Here is a 22,163-nt window from a genome sequence, read left to right on the forward strand (position 1 = left end):
GAATTTTTGGGAAAGTTTGACCGGGGGGTTGACTTTTGATAACGGGGTCGAAATTTGATTCTGAAAATTTGAGTACCTCCGTTATGTCATTTATGACTTGTGCGCAAATTTTGAGGTAAATCGGACGTGACTTGGTAGGTTCCGGAGTCGTTTGTAGAAATTAAAAATTTCAAAGTTCATTAGGCTTGAATTGGGGTGTAATTCATGGTTTTAGCATTGTTTGAGGTTATTTGAGGGTTCGACTAAGTCCGTATGATGTTTTAGGACTTATTGGTATATTTGGTTGAGGATCTAAGGGGCTCGGGTAAGTTTTGGATGGTTAACGGATCATTTTTGGCCTTGGTGAGATTGTTGATATCTGTTGCATTTTTCTGATTTTCTATTTCGCGTTCGCGAGTGGGCCCTCGCGTTCGCGAAGAGTGTTTTCTGAGTGTGAGGTTTTTTTCTTCGCGTCCGCGAAGGGGAGGACGCGAATGCGAAGGTATGGTCTGTGTGTGCATCGCGAACGCATGAGAGGTGTCGCGTTCGTGAAGAGGAGTGAGGCTATTGGGGACTCCCGGGTCCTTGTTCTACACGTTCGCGAGGTGGCGGTCGCGTTCGCGAAGGTCTGAGCTGGTAAAGCTTCGCGTTTGTGAAGCCGTGGTCGCGCTCGCGAAGGGTAAGATTTGCAAAGCTTCGCCTTCGCGAAGCCACGGTCGCGTTCGCGAAGGGTTAAATTTGTGGGCAGTCGCTCGCGTTCGCGAAGAAGAGAGGTCTGGACAGAGAGTTTAAGTTCTGAAAATGGGACTTCGGGAAGAGGCGATTTTCGGGAGTTTTTCAAGAAAAACAACGGGGTAAGTGTTCTTAACTCAATATTGGTTAAATTACCTGAATCCATGGTTATTTTTATCATTTAATTGGCGAATTAATTTGGAAAAGTTTGAAAACCCTCTTAGTTTAAATTGAAGATTTGAGGGTCGGGTTGGGGTCGGATTTTGATAAAATTGGTATGGTTAGACTCGTGGTTGAATGGGCTTTCGGATTTTGTAACTTTTGTCGAGTTCCGAGATATGGGCCCCACGTGCGATTTTTGAGCTAAAATTCGGATTTTTATGGAAAATTAGCATTTTCTTATGAAGTTAATTCTAATAAATTTTATTGAGTGAAATGAATTATTTGTGACTAGATTCGAGGCATTCGGAGGCCGATTTTCGAGGCAAAGACATAGCAGAGTACAGGATTTCATGCTCTGAGGTAAGTAACCGTTTTAAATATGGTCCTGAGAGTATGAAACCCCGGATTTTGGTATCATGCGATTATTTTGGAGGACGCACGTGCTAGGTGACGGGCGTGTGGGCGTGCGCCGAGGGGATTGTGACTTGGTCCATCCAGGGAAACCGTAAAGTTGAATAATTTGTTGTTAGCTATATGCTCTCTATGTGTTGATAAAATTTGACTGTAAGTCATGTTAGAAATCATGCTTAGGCTATGTAATAGTACTGTTGGGACCAACAAGGTCGCGTACTTGTTAAATTGCCTGCTAAATTTTATATGTACTTAGTCTCGGTTTTTACTTGCATATTTTATCTCAGTCTCTGTTATTATTATCGATACATCATATCATTATTGTTTGTGCTGATTTCATGATTATTGAGAGCTCGAGAGACTGGAGAGATTTATGACTGAGTGAGGCCGAGGGCCTGATTGTGAGATATTGATACTATAGCACGTGAGTTGTCCGTGCAGCACGTGAGTTGGCCGTGCAGATCCTTATATTATACTATAGTACGTGAGTTGGCCGTGCAGATCCTTATATTATACTATAGCACGTGATTTGGCCGTGCAGATCCTTATATTATACTATAGCACGTGAGTTGGACGTGCGGATCCTTATATTATACTATAGCACGTGAGTTGGCCGTGCAGATCCAGATATTTATATTATGGCACATGTGTTATCCTTGCAGCACGTGAGTTGTCCGTGCAGATTATAGCGCTTGGGTTGTAGGAGACCCCCCGGAGCCTGTACACCCCAGTGAGCACGGGTACCCATTGAGAGTGGGTGATGGGGGCTGGGAGCCCAGGAATTGATGAGGGCTGGGAGCCCAGTGAGTGATTGTTGTCCTAAGAGGTTGTACTTGATTTTCATTTGTTGTTGCACTTAGTTTCTATCTGTCATTGTTGTGAAATCTCTGAAAGATTGTTGATATACAGATTACATGAACAAGAACTATATAAAAATTGATTTGATATTAAACTGCCAGATTTGATAGCATGTCTATTCTTTGCTGGAATTACTGGAAATGAACCATAACTGGGTAGCTCGTTACTATCTCCAGTTCCTTATTTATTATTGTTACTTACTGAGTTGGTTGTACTCATACTACACCATGCACTTCGTGTGCAGATCTAGGTGTTCCCGGACATAGCATGTGTTGATCCTTTCGCGCGGTTGATTTTTAGGAGATTTTGAAGTAGTTGCCGTGTTCCGTAGACCTTGTCTCTCCTTCTCTATCTCTTTGTTTACTGTATTAGGTCTCAGATTATTATGGACTATATTTTTCAGACTTGTATTCATATTAGATGCTCATGTATTCAGTGACACCAGGTTTTGGGGAGCGTTTGTATTGTATTTAAATATTATATTTTTAACCTTAAAGAGAAGTTTTGGTTTATTGAGATTATCGGCTTGCCTAGTATCGAGATAGGCGCCATCACGACAGGTTGGGATTTTGGGTCGTGACATAATTTTTCCTATTTAGAGATTACACACAAAAAATACTAATGAATTATATAATGTTTATTGTTAAAAATATTTAAAACAATAAAAAAAGTTATAGTCAAAGGTAAACAAATTCATGTAATCTAGCAAGTCAATATTTCATGTAATCTAGCAATGTAAAGCTTAATTAGATTTTGGAGAGAATAATAAATAGTAACACATCTTGGTTGTGGATTCAAATTACAGTACTGTAATTATGTAATAGTATGCATTTGATAAAAGTAATTAGGTATTAATAAAACAAACGATTTGTACCAGGAGCGGATGCAGTGCAGTAGTTACGGGTTTAACTGAATCCATAACTTTTGACGCGGAATAAAAGTTTATGTGTAGAAATTCATTAAAATTACAAAAATAATAGATATAAACCCATAATTTTAAAAATATAATGGGTTCAATGGTAAATTTTTTTAAAATTGAACCTATAAAGTTTAAAAGTTGGTTCTGTTTCTTCTGTTTGTACCAAATATTCGACAATTAAATGAAAGGTTTTCTTTTTTTACTAAAAATAAAAAGAAAGATAGATAGTTGATCTAGCAGAGTTTTTGTGAAAATAGAAAAGAAAAGAAAAGAAAGATAGTTGACAAGAAATGCAGAATGAGGGTAGTTTAGACATTTAGCATGAACCATCGTATTATATATCTTCTCGATCATTCTTTCACTTGTTGCAATTTTAATTTTAAATCAAAATCGCAAAATTCATCTTCTGCTAATTGTTTCTCTATAATCTCTCAATTTGGGAAATCAGTCTCTATATTCGTTGTCTTAGCTTTTGCAGTTGAGGAATCGCAGCGTCTCATCTCAGAGGAACTGCTGAACAAGGGGGTAAATGGAATGAGGTGCGTCTATTACAGTTTTTTTTTTGGTTATTGAATTCAAAGGCTCAAGTCTTCGCATGAATGTGAAATTTCCTATATTAACTGTCATGATTCAGTGAATTTAGTATTTGATTTTCAAAATACGACCTTCAAATTACTTTTGGCGAGATTACAAGAATTGAAGGAGAATAAACCCGAGATAGTTTTAACCCAGCTAAAGCGAGAAAAACTGCATTTAACTATAACATTTATGTCATTGTGTAGATATTTCTATATTTTAAGCAACTTTACTGCCGTATGCTTAATTTTTTGCTACACTGTGCAACACTTGAATAATAGAGCAGATATGTGTGACGATGCAATGACGATGTTTATTTCATGATATTCTGATGTTAAGTCAAAATAGTTTTTTCTGTTCCTAAATATCAAAGATTTATTTTATACCATTTGTACCATACTTACTACTACTAGTACTCCTATGCTGTTTGCTAATATGTCCTGCTAAGCGATGCACAAAACATGTTGAGGGAGGCAAACTTCAGTGTTGCCATCAAGGCTCTAAGGCATACTTTTCCATGCCAATGAGCGTAATCCTGAAGAGGTGATACTGAACAATTGATACTTCACTTTATGATTTTTTTTTTCTATTTCTTTGTCCATATACTTATTATTCATGCTTAAGAGTATTAGTCTTAGACTACACATACATATTTGTTTATTTTCTCCATTTGTGCCTTTCTTCATTAAAGCCCATTAAAGCCCAAGTTGTATTTGTGCTTTGCGCTTAAAGCCCCGAAGTACCTTAGAGCTTTTTTGCGCTTTTCGCCTTTGATAACACTGTGTTCGACAATTAATAGATTGTTAAGTTTAAGGAGTAAGGTGTGGAAAAAGTTTTAGGCTAATGAAACTCCGCATGAGGTGATTGTTTATGCAACTTGTTATTGTAATGCCCTGCTACTCCTTTTGTTATGCACGAAATGGTTCCGCATGAAAAACAAATACAGAGAAGTCCTTAATGCATGTAGTTAAAAATTGTTCAGCTGATGAATGCATTTTCTTTTTTGCTCTATTTCAATATACAGTAATTGTGCCAAGTGTATGTGTTTTTCCTTCTTTAGTTCTATTTTAACCTTTTGGAGTTTAGAGTTTAATGTAAGGGAATAGGGGCTAAAGTCCAGTGCTTTCTCCTTAGACCTTCTTTTTGTCTTTTGAAAAAATAATGATATTTGGCACGTGATTATTCATATTTGACCACACTAGAGATAATTGAACACCTTTTGTATTCTCTATTTGCATTTTATGTACTATGCGTATATTTTATAGTACAAATAAATAGACATCTCTATTTTGAGATGGGGCTAATACTCTGTAAGAACATGATGTGAATGGCCAACGTTTAGGACATACTTTTTAGGCTACCGCGATTATTAAAAAAAAAGGATAAATACTGGAGACTCAAAGCATGCTCGGTTCTTGAACATGTTGGTTATCAGTTGCAAAATGTGTGCCCTGAATTCAAATGCCTACTTCGATATATTTTTGCTATCTCTTTGACAACGTCTACTTTTTTTCATTTTTGCTTTTGTCATCTTTATTTTCTATTATTCTACTTTTGGAATTTCATGGGTCCTTATATAGTTTCCTTTCGTTTTTGCAGCTTAAACTTTGTGATTAAAATCAATGTTATTTCAGCAATCAGTTCTTCTGTGTGAGTACTCATTCGAGGTAATTTCTTTGACCTTCTATGTGAAGTTCATATTGGTTTGAATGCTGGGTTCTGGTTTTCAATTAATTACCTTTTAATTACTCAATTTCTAACAAAGAAATGTGGTATAAGACTGTCATGGATAATGGTGAATTTGACCCATTGCTATATTGCCCAAGCAATTTAAAATATATGGATGGATACCTAGCTACGAATCCTCTATATCAATCATCTGTATATGAGGTCACGTTGCGACGATGTGTATTAACTTGTCGTAAACTAATGGCTCATTCTGGCATCTTATGCAGTGATTGAAAGGTTTAATGAGCTGAACTTGTTAGTTGTGAAGAGTGGCATAGATTTGTGTGCTGGACTGGTATACAGTAGTGTCCAAGCGCCTGTTCTTAGACAGACTGAATTCTCAGTAAAGTAATACTACATGTCATTCTTTATTATCCATTTTTTGCTACATTTTCATAGTAAAACCAAGAGAACTGCTGCTGTTTTAGTACAAAATTCTTTATTTGTCATTGATAATAAAACTTGATCCATATGTAGAGCCAATAGCAGAGGAGCTCTGTAGTCACTGTTAACTTCCTCAATATTACTCGATTTCAACTTCACGCTAAGCAACTGTTGGTTCGTCTTGTCTTTTAGTGATCTCTTCCGAGAGAGTGAATATGGAGGGAGGAACGAATATATATCACGAGAGGCAAAGATTACAGTTCTGCCTCTTACATTCCCTCAACAATCTCTTCCAGGTACACTAATAATCCCCTTTATGCTTTTTTCTAGTTTGATTGCTTAGAAATTTAGGTCAATTAGCCTACATGTGATTACCCTTTATTAAATTGAATAATTTTTTTTGGGACAAAACCCATGTTGGTATGTTGACATATTGATTGCACTCACATTGTAAATCAGGGGAAAGATGTGTTTACAAGAGCCGAATTGAATTCCATTGCTGAAAAACTTGATATCGATGACCCTAACAGGGGAATCTGGAATCCTGTGTCAATTGTATTTAAGCCTCATCATAATGCAATAACCGGGAACTATGATATAAACGTATTGATTGCTGCACTGGAACAGAAAGGCAAAACTGTTGTTTGGCACGATAGGCGAAATGGGGCTTCTTCAATTGTTCTCGATGATCGACTGATGGGAATTGTTGTTAATGTTCCTGTTAGAAAGTTTGGTGACCTTTGGAGAAGCAGACATTGGGTTACATTAAGATGTATTCAGGGGGTTTGGTATAATCTGGACAGTGACTTTGCTGCTCCTTATGCTTTTAAAGATAGCCAAGAAGTTGGGGAGTTCTTGGATGGTATCATTGCTGCTGGTGCTGAGGTTTTACTGGTAATGAACGATAAATAATGAGTCGTAAAATGTTCTGAACTGTGAACTGTAGATAGACATGTTGCGATATCAAGACTTTATTTCCCGAGTATGCTATTAATACGTCTATGAAGATGGACATGCACCTAGTCCATATAAGAGATCATCAATATCTCTAACTTTATGTTCCACATAAGTACATTGCTTGTATTGTTCCCCACATGTATAGAACCCAGTGGTTAGATTTGAGCAAATTATTTCAAAATCATTAGTTACTATCTATGTTGCATAATTTTTGGATGATCCGACTCGATTGCAACAATATTTGGATGATCCGACGCGATTGCAACAATATTTTTGAAGGATTCAAGCAACATAAATTACCATCAAGCGAATAGTTTTATATGAGGTGAAGAAGCGCTTGTATTCATGAGGCTCCATAAAATGGTTGTTTATATTTGATCTCTCAATAATTATTGAGTGTGTCAAGCCAGTATATCATACATTAGGAAGACCAACCAAGCATCAAATAAAGGGTGAGATAAAAGTAAGCATTTGTTTCTAATATCTCCAATAAAAATGAAATTCTTTGTTAAGCACTAATAATAAATGCAAATGTAAATTAATTTCCTTTTCCATCTTCAGAGAATCTGACTAATTGCATTTGTTGTTTTACCATATCTTCTAGATTTGAAATTTTTATGGAGTGTAATCAATTGATAAGTTGTTGCACCATCTATATATATTCCAGGACTGCTGTTGTGAGTCCATGTACAAAACAAAATGATTTTCATAGAGATTTCAGATATACGTAGTTATTATTAATAGAAGATGGAGAAGGCATCAACCATTGTGTTCTCTCTTATTTCTGTGTTCATTTTGCTCCTCTCTCTGTTTACTTCATTCTCCTTTCTTTCTTCCTCTAGCGTATGCCTGTAATTGCCTTGACCTAGGCCTCACATCGATCGTTTTGTCCACTGAACTCATCAATCAACCTTGATCTAATGTGCACATACAATATATATATATCAATTAATTAGTACATAAAAACCCTTAGAAAACTTTGTATGTGCTAGCTAATTTGCTTACCTTCCGTTGAAAAATTGTACTACATAAATAGATCAAAATATATTTTTGGTATATAGTATATAAATTATTGAATCCCTTGACATAATGGGAATTTTCATTGTTGTAACAAAGATAGTTCAAAAATTATTTTAAGGCGTATGTTCGAATTTTTTGACCCCCTTTATTAAAATTCCAATTTCTGCCACTGGCTATATAAGTTAAGTGCTGTTAAATGGAATTGGAACTATTAGGTTCCTTGCAAGATGGAATTGTAACTATTAAGCGCAGCAACTTCAATCATGTGTATAAAGGACAGATACATGCAATTTCTTTTTGCTATTTCATAGTAGCACAAAAAAATACCGATATTTGTGGTAACAATAATATGGAAAGAGATTAAATAATTATTGATCACGCCCAACTATGCCTTATAAAAAGGATAAGCGGTCGCTGCAAATATAATTTGGAATAAGAATCCGGAGACGAATCCCACAGAAAACTAAGGTTTAGCTACAAATGTTTATTATCACTAAGAATACAAGCTCGAACAATTTCTAAGTTATAAATATTAAGATTCTTATGTCTAACTAATTAGCTAACAAATTAAAATAGTAAATTAACAACTAAAGATACTAAGGGTTGGAGAAAAGATTAAGGAGGTCTAGAGTTATGATTTCCCCAATTGTCGGAATCCTTTCCGCTACTGTTAGGATATACTATAAGCCATGCATATTGTTACAGTATTCTTTATAGAACAATTGTATATTTATTTATTCAATTCAATAAAATTTTATTTTAAATAGATCATGTATTTGTCTATATGTCCGTTGCTTATATAGTAGATGATTTAGTGTATAGAGTTTAGCTTATACACGGAAGATTAGATCATCGGTTTTTATAAGTCATAAAATTTATGTTCACAATCTAATGATGGAATTGGACAAACCATCGGAATGGTTGTAGCACAAGATTAAATATAATTTATCTTGATTATGGGAATGGTTTAATTCCGACTTCTTGTGCTAGTACATTTTGTATGTATTGAACAGATCAAGTAGAGATAAGTATTTTATACTGACTTAATGAAATAATTTCTCTAGTCCATCTAATATACTAATACTCTTAATTTTGATATGGTTATTATTAGTTGTATGTAGGGGTGGCAAAATGGTTAAAAGAAAACAGATAACCACCCACATTATCCACTAAAAATGGATTGAATAATGAACTTTTTAAAAATGGGTCAAATATAGATAAGAACCATATTATCCATTTAGAAAATGGATAATCAATGGATAACTAATAGGTTTAACTTTTACATTTGTAAAATCTCAAATTGGGGGATCCTCAAGTTTGGGAGACTAGGAATTCTCCCAAAAGTGATCATATTCATGAAGTCATGGATAATATGGTTACCCATATTATCCGTCGGTTAACCATTTTTTATCAGTATTAAAAATGGGTTGGGTAATTTGTCCATTTTTTCATTGTCCGTTTTCGACCGTTCCATATCCGACTCGACCGTCCGTTTGCCACCCCTAGTTGTGTGTGTCTTTTATTGTTTTGATTTATTAAAATGCGAGATTCTTTCGTTGGTCAATAAGCCTGGTAAATTGGACAATAATGATATACATTGGTGAAATAATAATTAGTTGATAGAATTCATATCTCGGCTTTTGAGATTGATGATACTCCTTTATGAAAGCTTATAAGTTTTCATGTGTAAACTCGGCCCATGGATTTTGTATCTGATACATGAAATAAGTTAAGCGAAAGTCTAAATGAAGTAATCAATAAATTAAATTGTCAGTAATTTAATTTGATTGATTAGAATCTGAATCTTAATATGGGGAGTTAAATAAGATTTTATGAAAGAATTTTGAAACTGAACTAAGGAGTGCAATTACGAATTTTTAGTGGAATAATTTATAATTTATTATGGTAGAAATTTCGAAATCAAAATTAATTCCATAAAAGGGAGCCTTGTTAATTAAATTTTGTGGTCTTTACTATGCCTAAATAATAGAAAATAAAGAAAATATTTTCTTAGTGGAAGAAGAAAACCTAACATGTTTTGGAAAAGAATTTTAACCTAAAACAAATGTGGCTATATATACTCCATATAGGGCTGGTCGTTTTTGCACTGGATTTTGCACGTTTTTCCTTGGAATTTCGCCCACCCGAAATTCTCTCTTTTCCGATATTATTTGGGTAACACAGTAGAAGATTGTGGAATATTTTGCTGAGGTCGCGGTTTTGCTACTCTTGAATTGGAGACCGAGATTAATCTGATTTGTTCACGTTTCAAGAGATAACTCGAATAATCTTTGTATGTGCTAATTATTTTAATTTACACGTGAATATGATACTGAATTGCTTCCGCTGCGATATATAATCCATCAATCGGTATCAGAGCCTACTCACGTCTAATTAAATAATTAGGATGAACATGAAAAGAAACATCATATATGCAAGTTTTTGAATTACATGCAAAGATTATTTTTCTGTAAAACCGTATTGTTTTGAGCATAAATATCTATTCCGAGAATTTTGATTATTCTGAAAATCATGTAATATCTGCTTATTGTTGATGATATTTGATTAGAATAATAAAAAAAAATCGTTAATCCAAGGGAAACGCAAAAGCTACTATTTGGTCGAATTGGCCAGAAAATCAGAGGTCAATATGTTGACGGACTTCGATTGACTGGAAATTTGACAGGTCCATGCAAAACGGCCCAGTGATCAATACGCATCAGCTTTTCTCATGACTTAAGCCGTGTTTCGGGCTTTCGGGGTTGTTTAAATGGTGTTTTGGGCATTTTTCTAATTTTCTGGAATTTTTTCGAATTTGTTTTTTGTTGTTTTAATCTAGTGGTGGTAGGGATCGTTTCCTATGGATTCCAGAGTTAAATTTTGGTGATATAATGATTTTACACGTTCACATAGGTCTTCTTTCATATCGGATAAACTCATTATAGATAATCACTAGGTTATACTAGTTGTTGATTACTTGTATTTACTCTCCATATGAGTATGCATGTTGGTTCAATGGGACTAATATATTGAATGTTGATATTCTCTTGACTTAAATTAACAGTTTACTCTCCATCTGAGTATGGCCTATTTAAATTCATGAAGTGAATAATCTGTCATTACATATGTATATTGCAAGAATAGCTCTTTCCCATCGAAACTTGTTGTTCAAGGTGCATAGATTATACGTGTGTAGTGTGTTTTGAATTTTAATATTCAATAATACATGACTGGTCTTGATCTATTTATTTAATTGTCTCGGAGATTAACTATGACTGTTTTCAATCCCCTTACTGCTATTCTTACTCAAAACAAACTTGAGGGTTCGAATTATGTTGATTGGAAACGAAACTTAGATATTGTCCTAATTGCTGAAGAGTACAAATTTGTGCTCGATGAGGTATGTCCAAAAAAACCTGGAGATGATGCTACGGATGATGAACAGAAAGCTTACCAAAAATGGGTTAAGACTGATGAGATGGCGCGATGTTACATTCTGGTATCTATGTCGAATATTCTGCAACATCAGCATCAGTCTATGGAGTCTGCTTATGACATTCTGGAAAATCTCAAAGAGGTGTTTGGAGATCAGAATCGTGCGGCTAAGCAGACTGCCATGAAAGCTCTTCTGAATACCAAAATGGTTGAAGGTTCATCTGTTAGGGGCCGTGTTCTGAAGATGATGAGTCTTCTGAATGAACTGGAGGTCCTTGGAGCTAATATTGATAAGGATACGCAAGTTAAAATGATCGTGCAGACACTGCCTGACAATTTTCAACAGTTTCGCCTGAATTATAATATGAACAAAATAGATTTGTCACTTGTGAAATTGCTGAATGAGCTGCAGTCGGCAGAGACTATTATCAAGCAACAAGCTCCTCGTGTGACATTGAATTTTGAGGTAGGTTCTTCTTTTAAGCCGAGAGGCGAGCAGAAGAAGAAAAAGGCTCAAAAACCCTATGTTGGTGGTGCAACTGCTGGTGTGAAAAGGGCTAGGGGCAAGTGTTATCACTGCAAGAAGCATGGGCATCATAAGAAGCAATGTCCGGCCTATCTGGCCAAGCTGAATAATAAACCAGGTGATTTACATCTACTTGTCATTGAAACTCTTTTAGCGGTTGTTTCTACCACGTCATGGTGTGTAGATTCGGGAGCCACTAATCATGTCTGCACCTATTTGCAGGGGTTTCAGGTAATGCGACGGCTTAGTAGAGGAGAAATCAATATTTATCAAGCAGATGGTTCAGCAGCCCCAGCTTTAGCATTAGGAAATATTAGTATTTTATTTGGTAGTGATAGAATATTAGCTTTAAAGGACACATTATATGTACCTTCCGTTAGAAGGAATTTAATTTCGGTTTCTAGCGCTATGAAAGCTGGTTATGACATTAATTTTCATGATATTGATAAATGTATTGTTAGTCATAATAAACGTTATCTCTCTTCGTCTACATTGATTAATGATCTTTTTATTGTTGATTCTATTCCTAAATTGTTACAACCTAAAGAACTGAATTATATTAATTTACCAAATAAGAGAAAATGTTCTTCTGAATTGAGTGAAACATATTTATGGCACTTGCGTTTGGGTCATATAAATCTAAACAGAATTTCAAGGTTGGTTAAGGATGGACCTTTAAGTTCATTAAAAGTGGAGGCACTACCAACTTGTGAATCTTGTTTAGAAGGAAAAATGACAAAACAAAATTTCCCCTCAAAAGAAAATCGAGCAAGTGATAAATTAGAGTTAATTCATTCTGATTTGTGTGGTCCAAAGAGTGTCCAAGCAAGAGGTGGTTTTGAGTATTTTATGACTTTCACAAATGATTACTCAAAGCATGGATATATTTATTTGTTGCATCGAAAGTCTGAATATTTTGAAAAGTTCAATGAATTTAAGACAGAGACTGAAAAGCGACATAATAAATATATCAAGACACTACGATCTGATCGTGGTGGGGAGTACCTCTTTGCGGAATTTTTTAGTTACTTATCAGAATGTGGAATTACCTCTCAATTATCTACACTTGGAACACCACAACAAAATGGTGTAGCTGAAAGAAGAAATAGGAATCTTATGGAAATGGTTAGATTAATGATGAGTTATTCTAGTTTGCCTTCGTCCTTTTGGAGACATGACTTAGAAACAACAAATTACATTCTGAATTTAGTTCCTTCAAAGTCAGTAACTTTGACCCCTACAGAATTGTGAACTGGGCGCAAGCCTAATATGCGGCATATTCGAGTTTGGGGTTGTCCAGCACATATGCTAAAAGGGAAAACAGATAAATTGGAGGCGAGAACGGATGTATGTGTGTTTGTGGGTTATCCAAAAGGGACGAAAGGTGGTTTATTCTATTGTCCTAAAGAAAAGAAGGTAATTTTTAGCACAAATGCCAAGTTTCTTGAAGAGGACTATTTCATGAATCATGTTCCTAGAAGTAAACTTGTTTTAAAGAAACTTAGCAAAGGAATGGAAACTTAGTCATCTGAAAAACAAAACGACCAGATGTAAACTCCGAAAGTCGATTTTGACATACCATTGCATTTTAGTAGTGGAAGAAATGTCAATAGACTTGATGTCCCGCAAGAAGTGCCCAAAATCATACTACCACAAAGTAGTCGGAGTTATGTTGAGCAAGCTGCATAATAGGATGAAGTCGTTGATATCCCTGTGGATAGCATGGAGACTCGGGTTTGTGATAATGATGTGGTTCAACCACAAGATCATAATGGTGTTGTCACACCCCGAACCTGGGGGCGAGACCGGCACCCGGTGCCTCGCCTAACCTAGCGTACCAACTTGCGACTAAGGGACTCTGAACATATAATGTCATAATTTGTCCATGGGCCACATTGCAAGACACTTTGCGAAGCAAAATATAAAACTGAACGGAAACTAGCACTGGCTAAATGTCAACATAAAGTTGGGCCGGCAAGGCCGTCATAATTACTATAACTGGCAAGCCAACAAAATATACGTACAGGGCCTACAAGGCCACATATTGCACTAGCTGACAAGATATGTCTACAAGCCTCTACTGATGGATGTATTGTGATCGGAACAGGGCCCCGACCTACCCATAATATATATACATACAAACAGAAGATGTACACAAAACCCTAGACACGACAACTCCGAAGGACGTGAAGCTTATCGATCAGGCTGAACTCGGGAAACACCTACTGAGGAGGTCTACCTGTCTGTCTATCTGAACCTGCACGCATGAAATACAGCGTCCCTAGAAAAGGGACATCAGTACGAAATAATGTACCGAGTATGTAAGGCAATAACATAACTGAAAGCTGAAACTGAACTGATAATATAATAACTGAAAGTAACTGGGAGTCAAAGATGATTTGGAGATATACTTACATGTTGATACTGACTCAACTCCTTTAACATAGTAAGTAAAATAAATGTTCGGCTCTATAAGGCTCGGTACATGTAACTACTCGGTCGTAGTAGGCTCTCTTATAGGCGCTCGGCCATACTAGGATCTGTATCTCCGCCATCCTGGGCTCGTTCATAGGTGCTTGGCCATAGTAGGCTTGGTATATAACTTACCATCTGATCACAGGTTGCCCAATAGGGGCCTGCCCATCGATTATAGCTCGATGGTGGTGAAAATACTGTAATACTGTATATATATAGACTCTCTACTCTCTTGGCTGAAAGAAGACAAAACTAAACTGAATATGAAGTCTCGATAATGGAGAATACTATAGCTTATGAGACTAGGATAATGTACATAAATTTAGGAATAAGAAGTTCTTTTTTTGCCTCGTTATCAAACGCATGTAGTTACGGGATCATGCCAAAATGAAGGAAAGGTTTAGCCTACGAACTTCTCTTTATGTCTCGTTGTCAAACATATGTAGTTACGGGATTATGCCAAAATGAAGGAAAAGTTTAGCCTTAAAATACCTTATCACAGTCTTTCCAATCACAAAGTTTAATTCGCCTCTTCTCACCTTAATCTACAATAACGATAATAATACTATCATTAAGTTACGAAAGGTACAACTATCGCACAATGAACGACAAGCTTATTTTGTATTAAAACGAGTAGCATCTCCCCTATAATCCTTACCTACTCCGAATTCAAGATAACACCAACAACACCAAAAAAAACAATAACAACATATATACATTATTTTCCAACCTTATATACACCACAAAATACTACAAAACAGCCCAACACACCCCCAATCTCTTCATACACAAAATGACCACCGTAGTAGTGTCAACTAACCCGAAAATATTACGACGAACGACCATGACACCAACCTGCATTTATGTGGTGTTTCTCCACACCTTTCCTCCTCCAAAATTCCACAAAACAGTAGTAAAACACGCAGCCCAACAGCAACACAAAACAATCCACAACAAGTGAATAACTCGAACTCACTGCTTCCGACCACCATCCCGTGAGTTCTTACAAATATAGAACGACATACTATGCATTTAAAGCAGAAAAAAATGGATGAAAGAGAGCAGAAAACTTACCTTATTTGTTGGATAACTCAGCTCCTATCTTGATTCTTCAAACTCTAAGTTTGGGAGGATTTTTGCAGCGATTATGTCTGGTTATTATGCCCTATTATCAGTCTAATATACGAAGGAGATAGGACTTTAAAAATGCCTCTTTGGAAGACCCGAACTGGCCCATTTTTGGACGACCTGGACTGGCCCATTTTTGGATTCTCGTTTAAGCAAGTACGTGACAGCCTGCGCAGTATCGCAAAAATGTCCATATCTCTCTACTCTGATATCATATTGACAAACAATTTAATGAGTTAGAAAATAGACTCATAGATATTTAATTTGATGGGTGAAAAACCCCATAAATCTAAGTATATTGGGATAAAATCGCAGTTACATTTGACCGAAAGTTTCAGTAAAACTTATGAACGTAACTTGTGATAACTTTCATCGACTTTTGTTCCACTACTCGCTTGACTTCAAAATATAACACAAGACTATCATACGACTAACCTAACTCATAACATAACCTACTTATCATGTTAAACACCCTGGTCTCACCCCAAAAGTACATGTTATAACATTCCCAACTTGTCGACTTTCGACGAAATATTATTTTCTTCAATTCTTTTAGTTTCTGAACCTTCCAACCCTCTTTGTACTTGTTGTTCATGATCTTCAATATTTGTAACCTCCAAGGTAACATGATTAACTTACTTTATATATGTTCAAAGATGATCTCATTTTTGGTCCTACATTAGTTTGCTCACGACGCAGTTTTACGTACGAAAATATTGGGTGTAACAGGTGTAGTTGCAACTGATGTAGTGCGTAGTCGTAGTGGGAGAGAAATAATACAGTCGGTTCGTTATACGCTCTTAGGAGAATCATATGATAGGATCTTTGAGGAGCCAACTTCCGAACCTGTCAATTACAACCAAGCACTACATAATAAAGATGTTGATAAGTGGGTTGCTGCTATGAAATCAGAGATGGGGTCTATGTACTCTAATCAAGTTTGGGATCATGTAGAACAACCTGATGGGTTTAAACCCATTGGATGCAAGTAGATCTATAAGAAAAAGAGGGGTGTAGACGAAAATGTGCAAACTTTTAAAGCAAGGCTTGTAGGGAAAGGGTTTACTAAGAAAGAAGAAATCGATTATGAAGAAAATTTCTCGTCGGTAGCCATGTTTAAGTCTATTAGGATTCTCTTATCCATTGCTGCTCATTATGATTATGAGATTTGGCAAATGGATGTCAAGACAGCTTTTCTTAATAGAAGTCTTGATGAGTGCATCTATATGATGCAACCAGACAGTTTCGTAGAAAGTGGCAAGGAACATATGTTATGTAAGATTAAAAGGTCCATTTATGGACTGAAATAGGAATCTAGGGCATGGAACACTTGTTTTGACAAGGTGATTAAAACTTTTGGTTTTGATCAATGTCTTAACGAGTCTTGTGTATACAAGAAGTGGGATGGGGACAAAGTGGCATTTTTAATCTTATATGTAGATGACATATTGCTCATAGGAAATAATATGGGCATGTTGGGTTCAGTTAAGTAGTGGTTGTCCACGCAGTTCGATATGAAAGATTTGCGAGAAACGGCTCATATCGTTGGGATCAAGCTCTTGCGAGATTGTAAGAAAAGGATATTAGGATTATCCCAGGCTCTTTATATTGATACAATACTCTCCAGGTTTAGCATGCATGATTCCAAGAAAGGATTTCTCCCTTTCAGGCATGGAATTTCTCTATCTAAAGATCAGTCTCCTAAAACTGATGAAGAGATAGAAAAGATGAAGGCGGTCCTCTATGCATCTGCTGTGGGGAGTCTGATGTATGTTATGTTATGCACTAGACCTGATATCTGCTTTGCCATTGGCGTTGTTAGCAGATTTTAGTCTAATCCTGGGAGAGAGCATTGGACAACGGTTAAGCATATAATCAAGTACCTAAAAAGGACTAGGGATTATGTGCTAGTCAACCATTCGGATGACCTTGTGCCTATTGGGTACACTGATTCGGATTTCCAGTCAGATAGAGATTCTAGAAAGTCTACCTCAGGAAATGTGTTTACTCTAGGAGGTGAAGCCATAAGTTGGAGGAGCATCAAGCAAACTTGTGTTGCTGATTCCACCATGGAAGTCGAATATGTGGCAGCCAAAGAGGCGGTTTGGCTCGGGAACTTCCTAAGAGAGTTGGCTGTGATTCCTTCGATTCAAGCATCAATAACACTTTATTGTGATAATAGTGGTGCGGTTGTAAATTCGAAGGAGTCACGAAGCCATAAAAGAGCAAAACACATTGAGTGTAAATATCATTTAATTCATGAGATAGTGCAAAGAGGGGATGTAGTAGTCACCAAGATTGCGTCGGAGAACAACTTGGCGGACCCATTTACTAAGAGCTTGCCACAAAAGACTTTTGATAGGCATGTAGACGGAATGGGTGTTAGAATTATAGATGCATGGTTATGAGTCTAAGTGGGAGATTGTTAGGATATACTATAAAACATGTGTATTGTTATAGTATTATTTATTTATTTATTCAATTCAATAAAGTTTTATTTTAAATAGATCATGTATTTCTCTGTGTGTCTGTTGCTTATATAGTAGATGATTTAGTGTATAGAGTTTAGCTTATACACGGAAGATTAGATCATCGGTTCTTATAAGTCATAAAGTTTATGTTCACAATCTAATGATGGAATTGGACAAACTATCGGAATGGTTGTAGCACAAGATTAAATATAATTTGTCTTGATTATAGGAATGGTTTAATTCCGACTTCTTGTGCTAGTACATTTTGTATGTATTGAACGGATCAAGTAGAGATAAGTATTTTATACTAACTTAATGAGATAATTTCTCTAGTCCATTCAATGTACTTATACTATTAATCTTAATATAGTTATTATTAGTTGTGTGTGCCATTTATTGTTTTGATTTATTAAAAGGCGAGATTCTTTCGTGAGTCAATAAGTCTGGTAAATTGGACAATAATGATATACATTGGCAAAATAATAATTAGTTAATAGAATCCATGTTTCGGCTTTTGAGATTGATGATACTCATTTATGAAAGCTTATAAGTTTTCATGTGTAAACTCGGTCAGTGAATTTTGTATCTGACATATGAAATAAGTTAAGCGAAAGTCTAAAGGAAGTAATCAATAAATTAAATTGTTAGTAATTTAATTTGATTGATTATTATCTGAATCTTAACATGGGGAGTTAAATAAGGTTTTATGGAAGAATTTCGAAATTGAACTAAGGAGTGCAATTACGAATTTTTAGTGGAATAATTCGTAATTTATTAATATAGAAATTAATTTTGAATTTTAAAATTAATTCCATAATAGGGAGCCTTGCTAATTAAATTATGTGGTCCCTACTGTGCCTAAATAATTGGAAATAAAGGAAATATTTTATTAGTGGAAGAAGAAAATCTAACAGGTTTTGAAAAAGGGTTTTAACCTAAAAAACGTGGCTATATATACTCCATATAGGGTTGGCCATTTTTGCACTGGTTTTGCACGTTTTTTCTTGGAATTTTGCCCACCCAAAATTCTCTCTTTCCGGATATTATTTTGGTAATACAATAGAAGACTGTGGAATGTTTTGCTGAGGTCGCGATTTTGCTACTCTGGAACTGGAGACCGAGATTAATCTGCTTTGTTCACGCTTCAAGAGGTAGCTCGAATAATCTCTGTATGTGCTAATTATTTTAATTTACAAGTGAATATGATACTGAATTACTTCCGCTATTTGTCGTAATCCTTCCCGCTACGTCTTCTATAATTTCGCCTAAGTATTCTCTACCGATCGTGAGTACTTTGGGTGTTGTAGCTCTCTCTCAAGCAACTATTACTATTTACTAGACATATTCTCTTGATCTACGCTAGCTGGCACTAATTCACCGCTCACCACGACCGCACCAAAGTTTCGTTATCTCTAATCTCGCCTTTAAACCCTCCGTGTTGATCTCTCACATACGTTAGGAGTGATGTTGTTCAATAACTACCTAAATGCATACTCTCTCTCTCGAGCAATACATACTAAATAGGCATAGTCAATTGATAGACATTCAATCAACAACAACAAACACGTAGTTGGCGAAATCTAACGGCTCAATTATATAAAAACATAACAAGAATTTATCCTACAAAAGGTTCCATCAAAACCCTAGATAACAAATTAGCTATTCATAATAGTATGCAAAAGTACAATACTAGAATTCATAACCAATAATGTAAATAGGAAGACGGAAGTGAAAAACTCGTAGAAGAATTCTCCGTCTTACTCCTAACGTGTTCTTGCCTCCTTAGGTCGAATCTCCTCTCCAATAATTTCTTCCCCTTAAGAAATAGGTTTAGAACCCCCTTTATACATGTTAGGGGTGTGTAAGGTCGAAACTACCAAGTCCTAACCGAATTAAGACGAAATCCGCCCTTAGCCGTCTCGCTTGGCGCTTGGCGCCAACCTGGACATCGAAATTTTTCTACTTCTGTGCTATTCTGCCATTGGCGTTTTGGTTGGTGCCTGACGCCAACCTAGGCAACAAAATCATAGTCCCTCCAAATTTTTCTGTTTTTTACTTCATTTTGCATGCAAGCTTGCCAAATCACTTCAAATTGACTCCTACACATATAAACACCAGTATTAAGCTCGAGTCACAAATATTTACACCAAAATTAACAAGATTAAGGTATAATGCATGATAAATTACATTAAATTTTAAGCCTAACATCATTTATCTTATATTATCAAAGTATTTAATTATTTACCTAAAAACATTTTATGGTTTATGTAGGTTAGCCAACATATGTGGTGTTGGGAGAAGATAAGAAGTATTGTCAAACCCCACAAGATTGTGATCCTACAACTTGTGAAGGTGGATTTTATGTTTGTTTAGGGGTATGTACGTGCTAGGGGTGTACATAGGTCAAGTTGGTTCGAATTTTGTAATTACCAAACTAAATTAATTGTGTCGGGTTATTAAATCTAAAGACCAAACTAAACCAAACCAATAAAATTCGGGTTTTTCAATCTCAATTTTTCACGGGTTCTCAGGTTTTTCGGATTTTTTTCGGTAAAACCTTCGTAGCACAAAACGTATAACTTGTGCTCCAAATATCTCTTTATTCCTAGTAAGATACAAATATATAAGGTATTTTCCAAAAACATAATAGAAAATATGAGATGTATCATGTCATTATCCTAAAATATTCAACGATAAAGACAATAAAATCACGTAAAATAAATATTGCTAATTAAAAAGCCATAATAAAAATAAATATAATCTAAAAGTACTAAGTCGTGCTAAAATAAGTAGACTAATAAGGGAGTACTAATTACATGACTAAACGCTAAAGAAAAAATAAAAATAGGTTATGCATTTTTATCTAAATCATTGCAAAATAAAAAAAAAATATTCAATACATTGTCATTCCTAGTATTGAATTGAATGTCTTTTGTTAGCATTAGTATTGGTTTGATTTTGGTTTGGGCTTTTGTTAGCATTATTTGAGTTATTAATATTAATGGTTATGAAACTTACTGGAACATTCAAAAGTTCTAAGTCCAACCTTGAAATAATATCTTAAAAGATAAAATTATGAAAAAATTTAAGAAATATTTATAAATTACATCACAATTAAGTATATTTATGTATTAAATATATCTAAAATATCTATATATGTAATGTCGGGTTAGTTTGGTTTCGATTTGACTTTTTTTAGTTAAAACCAAACCAAATCAATTATGGTCGGGTTTTTTTTTCCAACACCAAACCAAATCAAATCGAACCATAATCGATTTTTTTTTCTCGGCTTGACTCAAAATACCTGTTTGGTACGGTTTGTCGGTTTTCTTTGTACACCCAAAGCACGTGCATTCCAACACCAAAGATAATTACTTGCAACACTGAAAATGACTGTGCTGCGAGTTGTCCTCCTGCAGAATGTGGATGTGCAAAGTGCCAGAATGAAAGATCCTACTTTTGAACGTGTAATTAGAAACAAAATAATTAAGACAGGATTCAAGGTGTAAGAGACCATCTGATCTTATTTAGTAAAAAGGTATTCACTTGGAGTTCTGTTTATCTATTTTCTTAACTATCCAATATCTGTAGCACATTGGTTCGGCTAAATCAAATTTATACTGGATACTGGATAGGCCTATTATGGGGATAAAGCGCTTCCTATCCAGAAGTTTTTCGTTCCTAGGGTTCCAACTTGAGGCATCTTGTTAAGGGTCGTCGCTAACATCCCATTACAACATATTGGGTTCAACCATACCAAAGATACTCTTACACGATGTGATACTTTCCGTTTTGGGGCAAGCCCGTATGGTTTTTCACAAAAGGTCTCACACTATTAAGAGATTCATACATCATTCCTAATCTTTTCAGCTACTAAAGTGAAACACGCCCCTTGGGATGTTAGTGATGAATGGGTGGATAAAAGAGAGAAAGAGTCGAATCACGTGAGGAAAAGAGACCACGTGAATTTGAAAGAACGTAATGTAATAACTATTTGTTGTGAATTTGCATCTCAATTTATTTAATTTTTTAAATAAAATTACCTAAAAAGTATCATAAATCAAAATATTTACAGTTAAAAATATTTAAATGCATATCAAAAAGTTGTAATCAAGTGACTATTTGGCTCTCCAGAAAGTAATGTTACAATTCTTCTTTTGAAAGGGGAGAAGTAATTAAAATTGGATAACTTCAAATTTCAAATTACCTGACAGCGAAAAGGTTGGCTTATGCTACAAGGGTCAAACTTAAGTAAAATACATTCTGTAAATCGCAGTAATGCTTAATATTTTGGACAGGATTTAAATAACAGTATTTCGTCATGTATTCAAATTGTATAGCAGTATTTATAACATATGCATTGGATGGATGTAATCTTAGGCATCCATGCATTGGATTCGTA

At 35.4% G+C, this 22,163-nt stretch overlaps 2 protein-coding genes across 5 annotated transcripts; both read left to right on the forward strand.

Annotated features, from left to right (window-relative positions):
* Positions 1–3,416: 3,416 nt before the first annotated feature.
* On the forward strand, positions 3,417–6,887 carry LOC107759602 (josephin-like protein). 4 transcript variants are annotated; one of them, XM_016577576.2, is made up of 5 exons: positions 3,417–3,600; positions 5,237–5,304; positions 5,593–5,713; positions 5,942–6,045; positions 6,209–6,887. In XM_016577576.2, coding segments are annotated over exons 3-5 (558 nt in total). In that variant the 5' UTR covers positions 3,417–3,600; positions 5,237–5,304; positions 5,593–5,712; the 3' UTR covers positions 6,662–6,887. The 4 variants fall into 4 exon arrangements, with proteins under 4 accessions (XP_016433062.1, XP_016433063.1, XP_075104384.1 ...); XM_075248283.1 differs by lacking the exon at positions 3,417–3,600 and adding an exon at positions 3,628–4,180; XM_016577577.2 differs by lacking the exon at positions 5,593–5,713 and having other exon boundaries at positions 3,418–3,600.
* A 4,110-nt stretch (positions 6,888–10,997) lies between these two features.
* Positions 10,998–17,698, forward strand: LOC142178077 (uncharacterized). The gene is made up of 4 exons (XM_075247405.1): positions 10,998–12,143; positions 16,283–16,578; positions 16,918–17,058; positions 17,182–17,698. Exons 1-4 carry the CDS (start codon positions 10,998–11,000, stop codon positions 17,696–17,698), a joined length of 2,100 nt encoding a protein of 699 aa, XP_075103506.1.
* Positions 17,699–22,163: the final 4,465 nt, after the last annotated feature.

Source organism: Nicotiana tabacum, chromosome 24, assembly GCF_000715075.1.
Source record: "Nicotiana tabacum cultivar K326 chromosome 24, ASM71507v2, whole genome shotgun sequence".
Lineage (NCBI taxonomy): Eukaryota > Viridiplantae > Streptophyta > Magnoliopsida > Solanales > Solanaceae > Nicotiana > Nicotiana tabacum.

Bases quoted from the DNA above. Each gene is read 5' to 3' on its own strand.
- LOC107759602 (XM_016577576.2), top strand. The intron at 6,046-6,208 runs GTACACTAATAA...ATTGTAAATCAG, and splicing joins CCCTCAACAATCTCTTCCAG to GGGAAAGATGTGTTTACAAG.
- LOC142178077 (XM_075247405.1), top strand. From the start codon at position 10,998: ATGACTGTTTTCAATCCCCTTACTGCTATTCTTACTCAAAACAAACTT. The intron at 12,144-16,282 runs GTTAGTCATAAT...GGATGCAAGTAG, and splicing joins ATGATATTGATAAATGTATT to ATCTATAAGAAAAAGAGGGG. The intron at 17,059-17,181 runs GTATGTTATGTT...GTACCTAAAAAG, and splicing joins TCTGCTGTGGGGAGTCTGAT to GACTAGGGATTATGTGCTAG.